The 20,130-nt window shown below is 42.8% G+C and overlaps 1 protein-coding gene across 2 annotated transcripts in view; it reads left to right on the forward strand.

The window, feature by feature from the left end:
* Nucleotides 1-20,130, forward strand: part of HECW2 (HECT, C2 and WW domain containing E3 ubiquitin protein ligase 2) — a 329,502-nt gene that overhangs the window by 205,561 nt on the left and 103,811 nt on the right. For both annotated transcript variants that reach the window (XM_090045208.1, XM_090045209.1), the window contains 2 exons: nt 2,161-2,255; nt 8,092-8,164. In XM_090045208.1, coding sequence (XP_089901334.1) covers nt 2,161-2,255; nt 8,092-8,164 — 168 coding nt within the window. The remainder of the gene's footprint in view (nt 1-2,160; nt 2,256-8,091; nt 8,165-20,130) is intronic.

Consider the following 20,130-nt stretch of genomic DNA (forward strand, 5'->3'; position numbering starts at 1 on the left):
CACATGCATTGTTTCTATCTGCTTAATGGCTTTCAAGGCCTCTTGATAAGTTGGTGGATGAGTTCTAATATTCACATTTTTAAAAGGATATTGAAAAGTTTGAAAGGATGCTGAAGAAAAGCCACAAAAATGATACAGAGGCTAAGGAAAATCTCTTAGAGTAATCTCTGTTTATATAGTTTATCAAAAAGGGTATTGAGAGGTGACTTGATTACAATGTATTAACACTGTCATGGGAAAAACTACAAGATAATTAAAGACTATTTAGCCTACAAAGAAACACATATCAAGAACCAATGGCTGGAAGCTGAAGCCATACAAGTTCAAATTAGAAGCAAGGCACAGATCTTTAACAGTGAGAATAATTAACTGTTTGAACTACCAAGGGAAGTGGTAGAGTCTTCGTCTCTTGAGGACTTCAGATCAAGACTGGATGACTTTTTGGAAGATACATTTTAGTCAGGCAAAATTTTATTTGGCTCAATACAGGAATAACTGGGTAAAATGTAATGGCCTGTTACATACCAGATATCAGACCTCTTCTGGACTTTAACTCCCTGTATCTAAGAGAGAACAGTTACTCTACAGTAAGTGCTTTAAGAAAGCAGACAAGACTCCAGAAAAACCTGCAGCCAAGACTCCTGAGAAGACTCCAGATAAGAACCCTTCTAAAAGTCCAACCAACAGCCCTTCAAAACGTCCATCAATGTCACCTCAAAGAAGTTCTTCCAAATCAATATGATTGCTATTTACAATATAAATATAGTAATGTATTTATATTACTAATTTATAATTGAGTACAAAATTCTGGGTTATTTTTGGTGAAAATAGAGTATCAGGCCTTGGTTCAGGAATTAATCCCTCATTTATAACATTGTTTCCTATGGGAAAATCAGTTCCAAGTTCCAATGTTTAAACTTAAGACATAGTTTTCAGGAACCAATTATGTCGTAAGTTCTTGATCATACTATAATGTAGCATAGATCCCTCAACAACTCTTCCATTTCTGTTTTTGGAGCCCGTTGCAGACGCATGCTTCAGCTTGCCCCTGAATTAAGGAAGGGTTGCAGCTACGCATCTTCATGGCCTGCATGTGGAAGCACAGTGCCCATACACAGGCCTGACTAACAGTGCTACTAAAGATTACTGCCTCATGACTAATAAACCTGCTCCCCTCCAGTGAGATCCACAGTCACTGTAACCTCCAAAAGAGCCACACTCACTAGGGGCTGAGTAACCATTTTTGTTACTAGGTTGTTATCCACACTTAAAATATTTTTATGTGCAGTCTAAGTAGGCCCTTGCTTTTTACCTCTAGGTTAAATTTCATCTTGGCATAATACATGTTGGCACATTTTTGCATTGATCTAAACATTTTATTAATGTGCTTATCTAAGCATATTTGCAATACTATTTTGCATACGAAAGCCAAATCATCACTCCCTTTTAACTATTGCATGAAATATGGAGACCCAAAATATCTTCAGTTTAGACTGACCAAGTATTGAGAAGCTGCTGTATCATTTCTGAGGTTTAAATGTTCATATGACAAAAAAGTTTCAGCAAGAAGAATTTATATGTAATTCTCTAATATTTTGATTAGCAAAACATCTGTTTCTCAATCTGGTGAATTATGATGTTAAATTTTAAAATGTATATTAACCTTTTGTTGGGTTATAATAGAGCTGTATTCACAAATCAAAACTAATAGTAAAAACATTATTATATTTTTCTGTCTTATTTAGATCCAGAAATATACAGAAATTATTTAATATCTATGATAGCTAGTGCTTTCATGTGGACAAAGCTACTTGCTAAAATTTGTATTGTTTCCTACCAAGTAGAAATTATTAATTACTCATGTGATTATGAACTTGAAGGAACGGGTCAGCTGAATTTTTACGGGTTGTGAATGGGAACTGAACAAGGATTTCTGTGTCCATATCTATTTTAAAGAAAATTTATATAAAGATTCTTCTTTCAGGATCCCTGAAGTTGAAAGTAAATATAGTTCAGTGGAAGTCGTTTTCTGCCTTTATGTTGCTGAAATAGCCTCTCACTCATTTCAAGCAGAGTAAACTATGATCTATTTTCCTACTGTTCTATCTATTGTTAACCATTGACAGATATCATGTGATTATTGTTTTTTTTGTTTTCCAGTTGAAATAAAGATTTGTTTTAAATACTACCATGGCATTAGTGGAGCCCTCCGAGCTACTACCCCGTGTATCACTGTGAAAAATCCTGCTGTGATGGTAAGTGCAGCCTTTCTATCTGTTCGTAGCACATATATAAGGAGATAATTTATACTGCCAAGCCCACATTACTATCAATGTCAGTCTCCCTGTTTTGCTACTAATTAGGATTTTGCAAACGCTGAACTGACCTAATTAAATCCATCAAAGCCAGGACATGTTTTTTCAAGTCTTTTTGATGAAAAATGACGATAAAATGGCATTCATTTTTATTTTTCAGCTTATGATTTTGCCAAATTTTGACTTCAGCTTTGGGCTGGAATTGTCTTTATTGGTTTTCTACCTCAGATTGAATCTTAAAATAATAGAGAAATAGGGCTGGAAGGATCCTCAGGAGGTTATCCAGTCCTGACCTCTGCCCAAGTACAAATCATCACTGTCTAAGCCATCCCAACCAAGTGCTTGTCTAACCTATTCTTAAAACTACCAATGAACTTTGTCAAAAACATCAAGATCTCCCTAACATGCTGCAGGTAAAGAGTACATATAGAAGTCTAAGGTCTAAGTCATGGCGATTCCTAGAAATTGCCATGAGTTAGACTTGGGGTGGACAATTATTCGGCCCTGCAAGCCACATAGGCAGTTCTGGGGAGCTGCTGTGGGCCGGACAGCACCCGCCCCCTCCCCACCAGCAGCATCCTGGAGCCCGTGTGCACTGCGGCTTCTCCACACCACTGCCAGCAGTGCACAGCCCTAGCCACGCCCCTAGCCTGCCCTGTGCCCGCTCCTGACTCTTCCCAGCTAGAGCAGACCAGCCACAAACTGCGTGCACAGCCTCAACCCTGGCCCGCCCCACAACCGCTCTGGACAGCCTGCACATGCTGAACATCAGCAGCAGCTGGACAGAAGCTGCGCCTAGTGCAGGGGAAAAGTGGTCCTTCCCTTTTGCTGCTGCTGAGCCCTTCTTTTTGCAGCTGCCCAGAGCCTATGCCTGGGCTGCCCTGCAGCTCCTCTCCACTGCCATCACCACTGCCTCCGAGCTGCCCAGCGGGGCAGCAGTGGCAATGCAGAGGAGCCACAGGCAGCCTGGGTATGGGCTCCAGTCAGCTGCAGCAAGAAGGGTCTGGCAGCAGTGAAGGGAAGGGGCCACTTTTCCTCTTCACTGAGCAGCAGCTTCTGCCCAGTCACTGCTGCTGCTCAGAGTGGGTGGGCGAGTCCGGAATGAGCATGGAGCGGGCTGAGGGCAGGGCTGTACATGTGGGTCCCCACTAGTACCATGGGGCCGGGGCCAGTGGTGGTGGCAGCCAGAAGGAGCTGCCACTGCCTGGGCTGCCTGCAAAGGCAGTCCAGCTGCAGAGCTGCCCCAGCCCCACTCCATGCCCAGGGGGTGGCAGGACTCACCATGGGCCGGACCGAGGGACCCACTGCAGGTCAGACAAAGTCCCTCTGTTGGCTGGATATGGCCTGCGGGCTGTATTTTGCCCACTCCTGAGTTAAACTAATCCTTGCGACCCAACAGATGTTAGCTGTTGGATCAGGAGGGTGGAGGATCACACAGTGAATTATCTGAGTATATTTTGAAAACTGTGCACTTTTGAGTCTGATTCTGCAAGGTACTGAACACCTTCAGTGTGAGTTTATAATGCATCTTATAAGGGCTACTCAGCACTTTGCAGGAACAAGACTGTCCATCCTATTTTGTGTGTGTGTGTGTGTGTGTGTGTGTGTGTGTGTGCGCGCGCGCGCATTACTTGCAAGTGTCCTGAATAAACCCTGCTGTGATACTAATTTAATGCATATCATGAGCATTTTTTCCTATGGAAGGCTGTGTTAAGGGATGTATTTCTTCCATGATAGTATTTTTTTAAATTTGGGATTGCCTTTGTCTTTATTTTGTAACAGCTAAAACACCCAATGGGCCAGCCCCTCTTGGCCAATCAGCAGTGAGGGGTGGGGCTACTGGGCCCCTCAGCCAATTAGCAGCAAGGGATGGGGCCACACAAGAAGACCACCTCCCTCACTCCCTAGTGGGAACCCTGCTCCCCCAGTTTTTCACCACCCGACCTCTATGCACTGCCAGTAGAATCGTGAGGACAACTGATTGACATGTATTTCCACCAATGAACTGAAAAACAGGACTTTTTGCAGTCTGGTCCTCATTGAGAAACGGACACGGGACAAAGGGTTTAAAAACAGGATGGTCCGGTATAAAACTGGACCAGTGGCTACCCTCAAATATATGAGGTTATATGTGAATATTATTTTGCTGTCTTTCTTTCAGTATTCACTTGATTTCTTTCAGAAGTCAGTTCAGGGTCCCTAATGCTTTTCATACTCAAAATAACAGTACTTGTCCTCTATCATAAGTATATGTTATCTAAGCATATTCATATTTTTTTTGCTGGGAGCACAGGATTCCAGCTAGTTGTGAGACTTTTCCATGATGGATTTAGTTCATAGTGGTATTTACTAAATGCACCACATAGAACTATATGGCACCATTGTAGGACCTAAAACGTTTCAGTGTTTCCAGCGTGAAGCTGGAGGATGCTGCATCCTGTTGGCATGTTTCATAGTAACCCTGATATGTAGGTTATGTCAGTTATGACAGAGATGAGACATGCTCAGGCTTTTTATCTGCGGTAAATCATTTTCTGCTGGAAAGAAAACAAGTCTATTCTCTGCTCAGATTTTTCCCAGATGAGCTAGAACATCGCCTCTCTAAATAAGTTTTCTACATTCTCTATTTACCATTAGTGGAATCAAAACAAAGAATTGAAATTGCTCTTCTGTTTATATTGAAATCAAATAAAAATGGATCCTGACCAATCTTATGTATTGGGGTCGGTATCTGCTTTACTGACGACTCCTTGGCAGTGAAACTGCCACAGAACAAATAGGTGTAAGGAGATTACATAGTATAATTAAGGGTGTGTGTGAGTGGGGTACCACCCCCGGTGCTGATTTAGCATCAGTACCAGCTGCATTCTTCTGCTTGGAGCACCTTCCCCCTGTCCTGGAAGGTGGAAGCCTCACTATGCAGGGCATCAAAATTGCTTGTTCTGCCTCTGAACATATTGTTCATTTAAAGCTGAAATACATGGAGGCATATTTTCTGTAAATATAATAATTTACATAATAATTGGGTGCTACAGTCTGTCATTTACCCATCAGAAGTGTGGTCTAAACTGTGACAATGACTCAGCACACAAAATATACTTAGAATCAGCAAGTTCTTTTCTATAATGAATAACATTTATAACAAGCAATCGATACGAGCATGAGCCAAAAACCATAAATTGAAAACTACACAGTTCCTGCGACCCTTGATGTCTAGACTAACCTTGCCAGTGGCATTTCCCTGTTTGCTTCGCAAGTATGTGCGCAAAGGAGAGGAAACTGAGCTGGAATTAACCCACTGTTTTTTGACAGCCAGATCACTTTTGGTGCATGCTGACACAGTTTATTTACCCATATAAAGTCATTTGGAATAGCAGTTTCCTAGTCAATGGGAAAGATGATGAAATTTAGGACACTACCTTGAGAAATGTTATTGTGTATGCAATGGTGAATCATAGCTGTAATAGTAAGAAAAGGATATGACTTGAAATATAAACAGTGCAACTTCCTCTTACTGTACATCCTTTCTGAAAATTGTCAATGCCAATGGAGACCTGAGACAATCAGTGTTATCACTTTTTTTTCCATCATTTTCATATTTAGCTAGGATTTTGCTAGAGAAAATTCTTAGATATGTAGTACTGATTAATTCTTACTGTTGCTTTGTTTTTTATCTAATTATGGTATGCATATGAAAAACAAAAACTGATATAGCAGTATTTGTAAAAATGTTAAGAATAAAGTAGTTGAAAAGATGGCTGTTATATTTTCAGGTGATATAAAGCGCAGGTTTCCCCATTTCCCTACCCCAGTGTTTCAAAATTCCAAGACCAGATGGGACTTTAACAGTCATTTATACAGGAGATCTGACCAAGACAGGCCACTGAACCTCATCCACTGATTTCTTCATCAGTCCCATAACTTCTCTTTGGCTTTCAGTGAGATGTCCAAGGGTGATCCAACCTATTGGTAATTGCTGCTGATCTGTGGTATATTTCTATAAGTTTACACTCCCACTATGGTTATATTTATGGAAGCAGCCATATAATTTCCACTGCATTTCCTTTTATGCCCTCATTTACATGCATTTTTTCTTAATTTATTTTTATTTCTTTTAAATGTAAAATAAGATGGGTAACTTTCTGTTTTATTGCAAACATAAACCAGTGCACAACCTAAAGTATGTTCAAGTATATCGCTTTGTGAAACGTTACCATCTGGTTAACATGTCTGGAGTCTTCCTTCACCTTGCCTTAGAGATTCATTTTCATTAGTGTGGGGAAACTTGCCTGTTCTCTGCTGGATGAGAGGATAGTGTTTCCTTTTGGAACCATTTCTCTGACACTCAGCTGATCCCTTCAACTGAACTGTAAACTAAAGGTCCATCTTTGTGATAAGTTACACAAAAGGATGCAGACTATGCATGGGAACAAGCAAAATCTCCTCCAAAGTATTGTGTTCATGAAGGAGACAATAGGACAGACTTAGTTTTAACAGGCAAAACTTTAAAAAGCAAAACCCAGGTAAAGCAAAAACAAAACAGAAATTCTTCATCAGGGAAAATTGAAATTCACCTCAGTTAGTCTGAGTTTCTCAAGCATTGCACTTAGGAATCTGATGTGCTTTTTTTTTGTCACACAGGGTTTTATTAATAAATCTTAATTTTTTTGATAACTTTGTCTCAATGTCTTCAGTGACCCATGTATTTTCTGTTGAACAATGAATGGCCCACCTGTAGAAAGCAATGAAGTGCTGTATAATGTCTGTAGTTAGTTCACACTTAAGACTTAAATGCCAATGTACATTCAGTTTTGGAGAAATCCCAACATTTTTGAGTGAGCGCTTTAATTTCCTTTGTGTATGCAGTGGTTTATATGCTATGTGTGATCTCTAGGGTTCCTAGAAATCCGTTTGCCATGGAAAAACATGGGATTTGCGTTTTTACAGAGAATCTTTAGAATAGCTGGGAAAAAAATGTTACTGAAGATAAAATGCTGGTTCCTCACTGGGAGCCAGTGGTTCCTATGGGAGCTGCAGCAGCCTGCTGCAGGGGAAAAGCTGCTGGCACACAAGACAGCGACCAAGATGGCAACCACCCTTTCCTCCCTCTGCCTCTGATTGGCAGTGAGGGCTGCCCATTGTGAGGCCCCACACCTCTCTGCCAGTTACCAGTGATGGGCGGTAGCTGCATGAACGCCAGCTCTTTTGTCCAATCAGCAATGAGGGGCAGGGCCACTGGAAGGGTCTCTTGGCCAATCAGCATTGTGGGGGGATTGCCGCAGAAAAACATGGTATGTTTTATTGGACAATTTTGCTTTTTTTTAATCATGGAAGACCAGGATCCCTAGTGATGTCTGTATTGTACTAGGGAATAAATATGGGAGGGCAAACAGGAGGGGCAGTTGGACTGGGTCACCAAGTGTTTTCTGTCCCCTAAACAGCTGAAGGCTTAATTCTACAGGGCATTCTACACATCTTCAGTCCTCCACCTATGTATATGTATGTAGGTGGAAGACTCTCAAGATTTTGCCTACTACTATTTGTGACATCTTAATGCAGCACTGAGACGTCACAAATAGTAGTTGGCATCCTAGACATGTCAAAGAATCTGGGGAGGACAGAAATGAATGTCAGTGCTTCCTGATCATCTTTTTTGCCTGTGGTCAGCTCTTTTTCCAGAGTAGTATTTTATACTTGCATAATTGTCCTCGTGTATATAAAAATAAATGAAAACTGTAATGATACATGAGGCACTTTTATTTTTCCCCCTCTTCAGATGGGGATGGAAGGCACAGAGGAAGGTGCTTCTGGTCAGCATTCTCGGAAATTAGTCAGCTTTACACTTTCAGGTAAGACTTAATATTTTTTATTTAGCACTTCTATTTTATCAGTAGAAGCTGAACTGAAACAGATTTTAGTTATAAATGTGCATTTATCTGTGTTATTTCTATTCATATACACACACTATATATATATAAAACAAATGTGGGGGATTCAGAAGTATCTTGTATTAATCTGCAACAAAAAGCTGTATCTTGGGTGGATTTTGATTCATTCTAATTTTCAGTTGAACAGAAACTATTGTACAAAAATGTTCAAAGTTGGAATATGCCTTGGGAAACAAATAAAAATCTTTCCCCCCACCACCTGAACACCCTCCCACTTCCCCTCTGGAGCCTTTTGCCCCAGTCCACCCCTAGATCAGCCAGTCTTAGTGGTTCGTGGGGGGAGGAAGAACAGAAGGAGAGAGAGTGTGCTGCTGAGGATGGAGGGGAAGAGAAGAGGGTGTTGAATGGGGGGAGATACTTACCTGTTTTGGGAAATTAAGAAAAGTTCCCAGCTGCTGCTCCTACAGCGTGGCCACAAATGGGTATGACTGTACCACAGCACACTGGATCCACCCTTATGCATTGGCCATGTAGATATGCAGCTTCAGGTACACACCCATTGTGGATGCGCAAGTGGGTATAAGTCAGGAAAACATAGTAAGACAAAAACCCATGACTAAAGGGTGTGGAGGGAGGAGGAGGAAGAGGAAGGGGGTCCTCCCATATTTTAGTCCCAGTAGCTGAGCAGGTCCAAGAAGAATTCCTGAACCTGGGCTCTAGGCTCCTTACTTAGAGGGGATTGAACCTTTGTCCCTTTGATATCCAGGATACCATTCACCACTCCACCACACATAAGGCATTATCCAGGCCCTTTTCCAGCATTCCTTTTAAATCTGGAAGTCAAGAAAGGGAGCAGTGTAAGGCCAGGAGGAAATGAACAAGCTGGAGGGTGCATTGATCAGTGAGATGGGTGCAGCTCTGGGTGAGAGCAGGCCTTAGTTTCTGTCCTTGACCCTTGCTCTCAGTGAAATTCCCCATCACACTGCTTGCCATGGATTTTATCCAGTAACTAGTAAATGCAAACTGTAATGGCTCAGCTTCCAGCTTGCCATGGATATTATCCGGTAACTAGTAAATGCAAACTGTAATGGCTCAGCTTCCAAGAGGGTATGTTTAATGCCTAACATGTGGTATGGTTATTGGAGCACCGTACTAAAAAGTCAGAAAGAAAGGGTTCAAGCCCTGTCTGAGCAAGGGACTTAGGTCTTCTATTTCTTGGGCAAGTGCTTTAACCATTTAGCTATTGGGGCTATAAATGGAATAGCTTTTCAACTTTTCCATTTGTCTAGACTGGGCAAGCCAGTGCATGGACATAGTGCAGGGGTAACAGAATCACATCTTGTGCATGAATGCCAAAAATAACACTTACACAACTGGAAAACTGCCATTTAGGGACATACAGTGTAACATCATCCCTCCATTCCTCTTTAGCTGCTTTTGTCTTGTGTAGGAGCAGATTCTAGTGGCATGAAGAACATAATTTCATCGAGGACTTGTATATGTTGAAAGCAGGCCAGATTCACTAATTTTCAGCAAGTGTGATATTTGATACATCTTAAAAAGAGAAGTCTGGAAACATTCAGTGTGGCTTATTGAAGATATTTCTCAGATTGAGTAATAGTAGCTTTTCTGCAGATAGGTACAATCTAATGAAGTACCAATCTGATCGCTGAGAGAGAGAGAGAATTAGAAAGTCCAGTGATGCTGATTATGAAGTCCTGTAAAATTATTTTTATATTAGTAGTACACAAAGAGTTAAATTATTAATACACAGAATGACTGAGGACCAGATTGTGCCATCTCTACAGCACATTGGCAAATCCAGTAGTAAATCTTGAAGAACATGTTAAGACTAGAATACATGGAAACTGCCTTTTGGAATAGGCGGTTAGTGGGGATGAAACCAGAAGGTCTGTTCATAGGGTGACCATATAATTTTAAAGGCAATCTTGGACACTGCCCTTCCCATCCCCTCCATTGGTGGCACTGCTGCAGGCAGAGGCAGGCAGGCAAGGGTGCAGGGCACAGTCCAGCGGAGTGGCATGGTATGAAGGGTGGGTGGGCAGGCAGCTGCTGCTGCTGCTGCTGCTGCTGCGGTGTGGGAGCAAGCAGGGTGGACTGGAGCAGTGCCCAGCTCAGCTTACCCCCCACCTCCAGCCATTGCTCAGGAAAAGCTCATACGGGTATGTGTGGGTGGCAGCGGCAGTGCCTGCCTGGTGCACCAGGCCACTCTACTTCCAGGCTGGACTGTACCGTGCTCCCCTGTCCTCCTGCCTCTGCCTGCAGCAGCCAATTCTGGGACTCTTCTTACAATTTTCACCAAGCCGGGATGCCAGGATGGCCTATGAAATCCAGGAATGTCCCAGATAAACTGGGATGTATGGTCACCCTATCTATAGAAAGAATTGTACAAAACAATAGGGCATATTTGCACCATGTCAGTACGTAGGGAGCAGCACTGTCAAAACATACCTGCCTTCCCTCTCCTGCTCTGTTCATGCCAAATTCAAAAAAATGTAATGCAGCTATTTTTTTGGTGCATACCAATGGTACTCTCAATCTTGAGCGTGTTTGGTAGAGCAGCTATGTTACTTTTTTTTTGTTATTTGGTACACACACAGCAGGATTAAATGGATGGGGTGTGCCATGATAGTGCTCGTGGGAGTGGTCCATCATATTGTAGACAGGCCCACAGAGCTAATCCTATAGGTTACCTATGGGATTATGTCACTTTATATGTTTTATTGAAAGATACATTCTAAGAGATTCTGGAAGTATTCTGTGTCTTGGAAAAAGATGATTCTTGTCTTTGGTGAAGGGGACATCACCTCTATCTTATAAAACAGAATTATTTACAATATTGGTTTTTGTTAAGTGACTGAAAGACGCTGCCTTTCTGTGTTTAGCCACAGAAGATGAGGCATAGGACTAGTACAGTTAGCTAGAAAAGGCTCTTTTGGCTAACAGACTAGAAGTAGAAATGCACCAATACATCAGTTCCATATCAGATCGGTACCAATATAAGGAAAATTATCTATGTCAGGTATTGGCCTTAAGTGGTCAATAATTGAGCCGATAAATGTCCTTGCTGCACACAGCTGCAGCGCAGCATGTAGGCAGTGAAGACACAGCCCACAGCATGGAGAGCTGCCTCCAGCTTGTTATCCTCCTTTTGCAGGAGACAGACTATAGAGCCCAGTTTTTTCTTCTGCCCAGGCAGGGTGTCAGACTTGAAGATCTACAAGGTCCCTTCCGACCCTACTTCTATGATTCTCAGGTGATATTGAAATATAAACATAAATCATGACAAACAAATGTTTCTTGTTTCAATGATTCCATTACTCTCCAAATCTGGCACAATCTCTCTTAAGAAGACTGCTTGGGTGTCTTTACACATGCTCCACAGTGTGGGGAAGGGCTAGCATTTTTATTAGAGCAGCTCTTGGGAGCCGCTCTAATTAAACCACCTGCATCTTCTTGTGTATTCAGCATCCTGTGCTTCAAAATGGTGGGGGAGGGCTTTAACTAAAGCTGGTTCAATGAGCTTTAATTAAAGAGACCCCACTGCCATTTTGAAATGGGGGGACTCTGAATACATATGTACCCAAGGCTGCTGGAGCATTCATATTAGGACACTCTAGCAGACTCCTTTAATTAAATGGAGCAGGCGTCAGGCACATGTATAGGTGTCCCTGGAATATCTTATGTAATGTATTAATGCAAGATTCACTTTTTCAGCAGAAAAATTAAAAAAAAAAATTCTTGAATAGTTTTCCTCACACTTTTCTTGGATCCTTTTACAAAGCAACTGCTGTCAATAGACCACAAAGGACCAGAGATCAGGCATCTTGTCTAGTCGTTATATTGAGTCTATAGTCTGTCTTCTGCAAAAGGAAACTATTACTCCAACTTTGCAGCATAGAGATGATGTAAAAATGGTCTACCACAGGGGTGGGCAAAATGTGGCCTGCAGGACCTCTAAAAAATTTAGACAGTTAATATTTATCTGCCCCTGGCTGCCTGTCATGTGGCCCTTGATGGCTTGCCAAAACTCAGTAAGCGGCCCTCTTCCCAAAATAATTGCCTGCCCCTGGTCTAGCAGAACCTAGGCTGGCCTTGATAACTTGTTTAATATAGAGGAGGATGCTTCAGGTGCTAGACCCGAGGAACTGTAGAGAACAATGAAGACAAATTTAGGTATCTCCCCATGGCCATTGAGAGTATTAAACTGTGCTCCATAAGGGTTTCCTCCTTATCAAGTTCTAACATTGTTGCAAAAAAAAAAAAAAAAGAAAAGAGACCATTTAAAACAATATATTGGGTGTTATTCAATAAGTTTCCAATATTTGCCTGAAGGTTCTAATGAGTATATTTATTTCTCTATGAATAATGCTTCATCATATTAATCTTTAAATCCTGATGGATCCCAAAAATAATCTTTAGAAGAAACTGAGGATGCTTAAGACATCTGGATATTACACCTACCTCAAACAGGTGGCAGATAAATCAAGGATTTTTTTAGTGGTTAAATAAGAAATGTTTTTTCTCAGTCTCTCAAAGTCATTGTCACCAAAGAAACAATGATGTAAATAATCCAAACTCTTCTATTAAATTTAGGCAAATGTTCACAAGGCACTCAACTATTAAGCCCATTAAATGAGGCAAATATTATTTAAAAAACAAATAAATAATGTTCCCTATGGTTGCCTAAATGGAAGACTCTCACGTAGAAGAAAAAAAACAAGTTTGAAGAATTATATGGAAACTTTGAAAATAATTGGAAAGGCAATGGCATTACAATGTCTTTTGAAGTTGTATTATAACTTTCCACATGATTTAGGTAGGTTATAGTAGCACAGAAAAGACTGAAAGACAAAATAGCAGTTGTGATGTTATAGCACAAGACAAAATTTAGTTGGAGTACATCTTTGTGTCATTTGCCAATTTGGTTATGACAAAAATAATTTGTTCCATCAATGGCGATGCTTTAGTATCTTTTTTTTTTGAGTCACTGGAAAGCATGGTCCAAGTGACTTCAGCATGACAGTTTTACTTCACGTACTCTGCCTTATTGTAGTTATTCTGCCATTGAAAGCCTATTTTAATAGGTTCCGTTGCTTGTGATATTTATTTTGTATCAACAGTTGTCATGGTCAAGAGCAGTTTTCAAACAAAGTCAGTTGGAGCTTCATAGTCATTTGGAGAGACAAGTCACCTGGAATTAAGGGCTACTGAATCACTCAACAACGATGTCTAGTCTTGGTTTTATTTTTGAGTCCCTGTCTTCTTTTTTCTGTCCTCTTTTTTGTTGACCTGTGCTTTCTTATCTCACTGCATTCCAAGGAGAAAGCTGACTTTATATTGTTTGAGTAAAGTTAAATTTTACATCTAAGCCTCCTTTCCCCCTAATTCTCCAAATTTCCCTCTGTCTTCTGGCTCTTACGCAGTAGTCTTCAGTAGTCTTCTTCCTCAGTTCTCCTGGAATATGTTGTCTTCCTTCTTTCTCAAACTCTTCTTACAACAACATAATTTCCCTTTGCTCTCAGCAGTTCTGACCCTCAAGGCAACGTATGCTTGGTGATTTCCCTAGGCAGTAGTGAGATGGGATAGTAGGAGACCTGTCAACTCTCAGGAAGCTGGGGTAGCCAAAGCTGCTCTTATTGCACTTCCTCCGAGAATGTGTAGCAGCAGATCATCTTCTAGTTGCTTCAGTACAACTCCTTATTCCTCTTTGCTCTTTTTCTCACCACTTTGCTGTCATCTCCTGTTCTCTAAATAATGTTGCACGGTTCTGCTGAATTGAGAGCAACAGAGCACTGACAGCATATGGGCACAATTAGTCTCTCTGGGCAGCAAACTTGTAGCCTATAACTCTCATAATTGGACTTGGCCCATTATGCTGCACCCACAGTGTGTGAAATTTATGTCTCAAAGCAACAGTGGTCTGCCTCTCTCCCTCACCACTGAGACTCAGCCTTGTTCAACCTCTTACTACTACTACTACTCACTGTTCAACATTCTTGCAGGCTGCTGATAACAATGAGAATATACCTAGTTCCTATGCTGTCAGCTTGGTAGGGCTGTGGTTGTCTTTTCCTCCCTTACCCCTCACTTGGGCTAAGTACAGACAGTCAAAAAGCGTGAAACTGAATTAAGTTCCATCTTTGTAGGTTAGTCTAAGCTGCAAGGATTTAACTGAGAAACAACTGGACACATTTACCTTTGGTTCAGGAAATGAAGCCACATGCCTCCAGTGGCTATGGCCAGAAGCCAGGGAGCACTAGAGCATGGCTCTGGCACTTCCTGTTGCCCCTGAGGTCTCTGGGATTTTTTTTCCATAGACATTAGGGCTGGAAGGGACCTCGGAAGATCATTGAGTCCAGCCACCTGCCCCCAGGGCAGGAAGTCAGCTGAGGTCACAGGATCCCAGCGATATATGTCCAATTGTCTCTTAAAGGAGTCCAGAGTAGGTGCTTGCACCACCTCTGGAGGCAGTCTGTTCCAGGCCTTGGGGACTTGGACAGTAAAGAAGTTCTACCTTATGTCCAGCCTGAAACGGTTTTGGAGAAGTTTATGACTGTTAGACCTTGTTATCCCATGGGGCACTCTGGTGAACAGCTGTCCCCTCAGAACCTGATGTACACCCCTTATATACTTATAGGCTGCCACCAGGTCCCCCTGAGCCTGTGCTTTTCCAGATTGAAGAGTCCCATGGCTCTCAGCCTCTCATCATAAGGCCTATTTTCTTGCCCTCAGCATCACAGAAGGAGAACTCTGCAGGGTTGCTTATCACTTGATCTTCATGCTTACAGGTACCTCTGGGATTTTAGTCCACAGTCACAGTCTGTAGTAATTTTCAATATGTTTAGCAGGGGAGGGAATCTCTGTACTCAGGGAAAGAGGGGGCTTAACCCCCCTCCTTGGCCCCAGACCCCAGCCAGGGTTTGCCTGGTGGGGGCAGTCTTTGTTTCTCTCTCTTCCCCTTTCCCCCATTCAACCCAACCCTTCTCTGCTGGAGCAGACAGCCTAGCTCAGCCCAGGGCTGGACAGCATGGTAGGATGCTGCAGGACTCTGATTTAACTTGAACCAGGAAGGGGTCTGGGACAGAAGTTTCATTAACTGGTTTGACCCAAATCAGTTAAGTCTGATACTCCATTCCTCAAACCTGTTTCAGCCATTTTGAAAATGGTTTGTGTGCACTGAACTTAAGTTCTGTTACAGGTTTAAGCCAGTTTAACATAAACTGGTTTATGTGTAACTTCTGTCCCGAGCCTTGCAGAGAGCTCATTTGGAGCTCCACACTCAGTGCCGCTGGCTAGGTGATGGCCAGACACATGCTTTATGCATGAAACTTGGTATTCGTGTTCATATTGTTCTTGTACCATAAAGGTAAGCAAGACTTAGCCTTGGAACATGAGTGCTTTATCAAGTTTAATTCCATGATTGCATACTCATGAATTTTAATGAATGAAATTTGCTTTTTCTCATCTTCCATGCCTTGCTTACTCATTTGATTTGAAAACTTTAGCATCAGTAAAGTAATTACAGATGGTGCCATTTTGCTTTGCTCACATAATATTTCAGTTCTCAAAGTTCTTACTAGTGAGGTGCCAAGAGGACGGATGGCTGTGTATGGCGCTTACTGTTTCCAGAGTACCTGCTCGGTAGGGCTGTGCAAAATGGTACTGTTTTGTTTCGACTTCCATTTTGATGTTTCGATGGGACAGTGTTTTGTTTCAAGTTTCGTTTTGAAGCGCAGTTCCATTTCACATCGTTGGAATTGTTTTTCTGTTTTGCCCATAGGCTATAATGGGGAAGCACAAAACTGACTAAAACTTTGTCGTTTCTTGGCAGATATGGATGAAAACAGCAGGGAAGGTAGCCTTTTCTGAGGGCATGAAGCCTGCTAAGTTTTAAGGAGATAGGTGCAGGGGTTTCTGGGAAACTGCACCTCAAGCTGCTGACAAGCAAAACTCATGACATATGACTCTGTGTGTGTGTGTGTGTGTGTGTGTGTGTGTGTGTGTGTGTGTTAAGGCGCAGCTGTTTTTCTGTCCCTTCCCTAGAGCACTGGGATTGGAAGGGACCTCAGGGAAAGATCACAGTCACTGGCCAGCTACACAGTCAATATCAGAGGAGTCTTTCCCTCTCCTTCCCCCTTCCTCTCTTTAGTTTCTATTTCCCTCAAGCAGGCCCAGCTTCAAAACTGGAAACATTTTGAAACTTTGAAATGTTTCGACTGCCCTTGTTTCGTTTCGAGTCTGCTTTGAAACCTTTTGTTTCATTTCAGTTTTGCTGTTTTGAGCTTGAAATGAGTCAAAACAGCATCAAAACAAAACACCTGGCAAAATTTCGCACAGCCGTACTGCTCAGTGGTTCATCTACATGGCAGAAATGGGTGATCTCAGTGCCCAAGTTTGCAAAGGGCTTAGGTCACCCTACAAATGGGGTGCCTCATCTAAAGTTAGTTCACCTTAGAGATGAACCCAGCTACTTGCCACAGGCCTGGGACTGGTCTGTTCTTACTTCCACGTACAGGACACAATGGGCAACTTAGTCGTCATGCCAGATGACAAAGCTAACATATTTAACGATTTCTTTGCCTCTGTCTTCCTAAGTAGGGACCAGTTCAGCCACCTCCCTGCTGGGCCCCCCTCGGGCCCCGGGAGAGACACGCCTGGGCCAGGGGTTAGCGAGGAGTTAGGGTACTTCTGGAGAGGCTGGACATGTTCAAGTCCGCTGGTCCGGACGATCTTCACCCTAGGGTTCTACAGGAACTGGCTGAGGTCATTGCGGGACCCCTGGCGCGGCTCTATGAGCACTCGTGGTGCTCTGGTGAGGTGCTGGAGGACTGGAAGAGGGCCAATGTGGTCCCTATCTTCAAAAAGGGAAAAAAAGAGGACCCGGGAAATTACAGGCCAGTTAGTCTTACCTCAATCCCGGGTAAGCTCTTTGAAAAAATTATCCTGGCACACATCCAGGAGGGCCTTGCGGGGGAATGCACGCTCAGGGGCAACCAACATGGGTTCATCAGTGGCAGGTCTTGTCAGACCAACCTGGTGGCCTTTTACGATCAGGTCACCAAATCATTAGACGCAGGGGTTGCTGTGGATGTAGTCTTTCTGGACTTCCGGAAGGCTTTCGACACTGTCTCTCACCCTGTCCTCATCAAAAAGCTGGGAGACTGTGGTGTCGATGCCCACACGGTCAAATGGGTCGCCAACTGGTTGGAGGGCCGCACCCAGAGGGTGGTAGTGGATGGGTTCTTCTCGACCTGGAAGGACGTGGGCAGTGGGGTTCCGCAGGGCTCGGTCCTCGGGCCCGCACTGTTCAACATCTTCATCAGTGACTTGGATGAGGGGGTAGAAAGCACCCTGTTCAAGTTTGCTGATAACACTAAGATGTGGGGGGATGTGGGTGCACTAGAAGGGTGCAATAGGCAACAAGCTGACCTTGACAGGTTGCAACGGTGGGCGGATGAGAATAGGATGGGGTTTAACACTGATAAGTGCAAGGTGTTGCACATGGGGAGGAAGAACCGGCACCACACTTACAGGTTGGGGAACTCCCCTCTTGCCAGCACGGAGACGGAAAAGGATCCTGGAGTCGTCATTGACTCCACGATGAACATGGGCCGGCAGTGTGGGGAGGCAGTCAAGAAGGCCAACCGTACCCTGTCATGCATCCACAGATGCATCTCGAGCAGGTCCAGGGAGGTGATCCTCCCCCTCTATGCGGCACTGGTCAGGCCGCAGCTGGAGTACTGTGTCCAGTTCTGGGCGCCACACTTCAAGAGGGACGTGGACGTTATGGAAAGAGTCCAGAGGAGGGCTACTCGTATGATCAGGGGTCAGCAGGGCAGGCCTTATGAGGAGAGGCTACGGGACCTGAACCTGTTTAGCCTCCACAAGAGAAGGTTAAGGGGGGACCTTGTGGCCTGCTACAAACTGGTCAGGGGGGATCAGCAGGTATTGGGGGAGTCCCTGTTCCCCCGTGCGCTGCCAGGAGTGACCAGGAATAACGGTCACAAGCTGGCGGAGGGTAGGTTTAGATTAGATATTAGGAGGCGCTACTTCACAGTCAGGGCGGCTAGGGCCTGGAACCGGCTTCCAGGGGAAGTGGTGCAGGCTCCTAGCCTAGGGATTTTTAAAAGGAAGTTAGATGAGCACCTTGCCGGGGTCATCTGACCCCGGTGCTCTTTCCTGCCAAGGCAGGGGGTCGGACTAGATGATCTACCTGAATCCTGAATCCTGCAAATGCTTATTCACACTCTGATTTCACACACTGAGTCATCTACACCAGGATGGCCTTTTCCCTTTTATCTGCTGTGGCATTGTGATCGATTCCTACTAAATATTCCCATCAAAGATCAATGTAGGTAATTACAGCATTTCAGCCATAATGGCCCTCTCTGATGTTAATTAATCTACTTCCGTAAAAAGGCTTTTAAATAGATCATTAGTAGTCTAATGAACAAAGGGGACCTCAGCACAGAAGAGACCAGAATAAGATGCTGCTACTGGGGGCAGTATGACCCACCTCTGCACTTCTGGTTAGGCAGGCGGAGAATATGGCAGTTTGCAGACTGCAGTCTTCTTTGGGCAAGGTGACTGGGAAAAGTATGAATTCTGTTTCTTCAGCCTCAGGTCTATCATCCTGAAACAAATGTTGATGGCAGACAGAAAAAAATGTTTTTCTTGAATGTTTGCATGAGCAACATTTTTCAGACACAAACCTTTCCAAGAAAGGAAATGGAAAATCAGTGCAAACTTGTCAAAGTGCAATTAATTGTTTGATTTCCTCATTAATATACCATCTTGACTTAATAGGGCTTCATGCCCTCTTGATTTCAAAAGATTTCTTTTGAAATGCATGTCTGCCTTTAAGTTGCTACCCAGCTTTTCAAAAACCACTTTAATAAAATATGTTTAGGTAATCCCATTTCAAATTGCTTGGAGTTAAGGATGGCAAACAAATAAGTATTTAAAAAAAATCTTAGGGATATCCTACATTTACATTACTGTATTAATAAATTAGTACAAAATATAACGGTTTGATGTAGTAAAAATTTGCCTCGGGTATTAGTTTCCTGCATATTCACAATCTGTGTCTACATTCAGATTAATTTAAATTAAAAATTCTAGATAGATTTTTAAAAACTGGGGAAACCAGTAAAGTCTCTTTTCCTTACTAACAAGTTTTAGTCTTGTCATGCACGGATGGCTACTCCTGATTGGTGGGTAACCATTTACAAGGGGCCTCTCTTAAAATATCAGTGGTGCTCCCTCCTAGAAAGAAACTGTGTTTCAATAGTTCAGATGATAAAATCATGATAGAGCACCTGAAGAAATTGTTCCTAAAATGGAATCATAGTTTATGGTCTGTCCTTGCTCTTGAAACTTATTTTTTATATTTGGCCAGGTTTTAAATCCAATCCAAGTGCATTTTTTCATTTAGGGCAGTAAATTTTCTCTGTGCAAACTCTGATTTGGCACATGCCAGATATAGTGAGGTTCATGGAGGTTGCTACTACAGGCTAGAATTCCTCATTGAGAAGGACCCAGAAGTCTGTGGCTTCAGGGAATCTGAAAAGAGAAATATTGAAAATAAAGATTAAAATTGCTCATTGTGCTAGAAATGCCACTTTGTTTTGCCCTTTGAGGCTCAAAGCCCTGGTTCATTAGCATATGTAAACATGGGTTGTGGCCAGAGAAAATTATTCCGTGCTGTTATAGTTGGCAAAGGGTGCTGGACATTGTTTCCAGAGCTGGAGGAAGCCGTATGTAGAAAAAAAGCATGCTAAAAAAAAAATGTCATTTTTTCTTTGGAATGTTTGACTTTTTTTTTTGCTCTGGGCTGTGACCAGCTGTACATCCTAGCCCAGAGCATCATCTTGTCTATAAATATTTAGTGTATGTTGTCTTAG

Source organism: Crocodylus siamensis, chromosome 4 (assembly GCF_052110815.1).
Source record: "Crocodylus siamensis isolate JL-2025a chromosome 4, ASM5211081v1, whole genome shotgun sequence".
Taxonomy (NCBI): domain Eukaryota; kingdom Metazoa; phylum Chordata; order Crocodylia; family Crocodylidae; genus Crocodylus; species Crocodylus siamensis.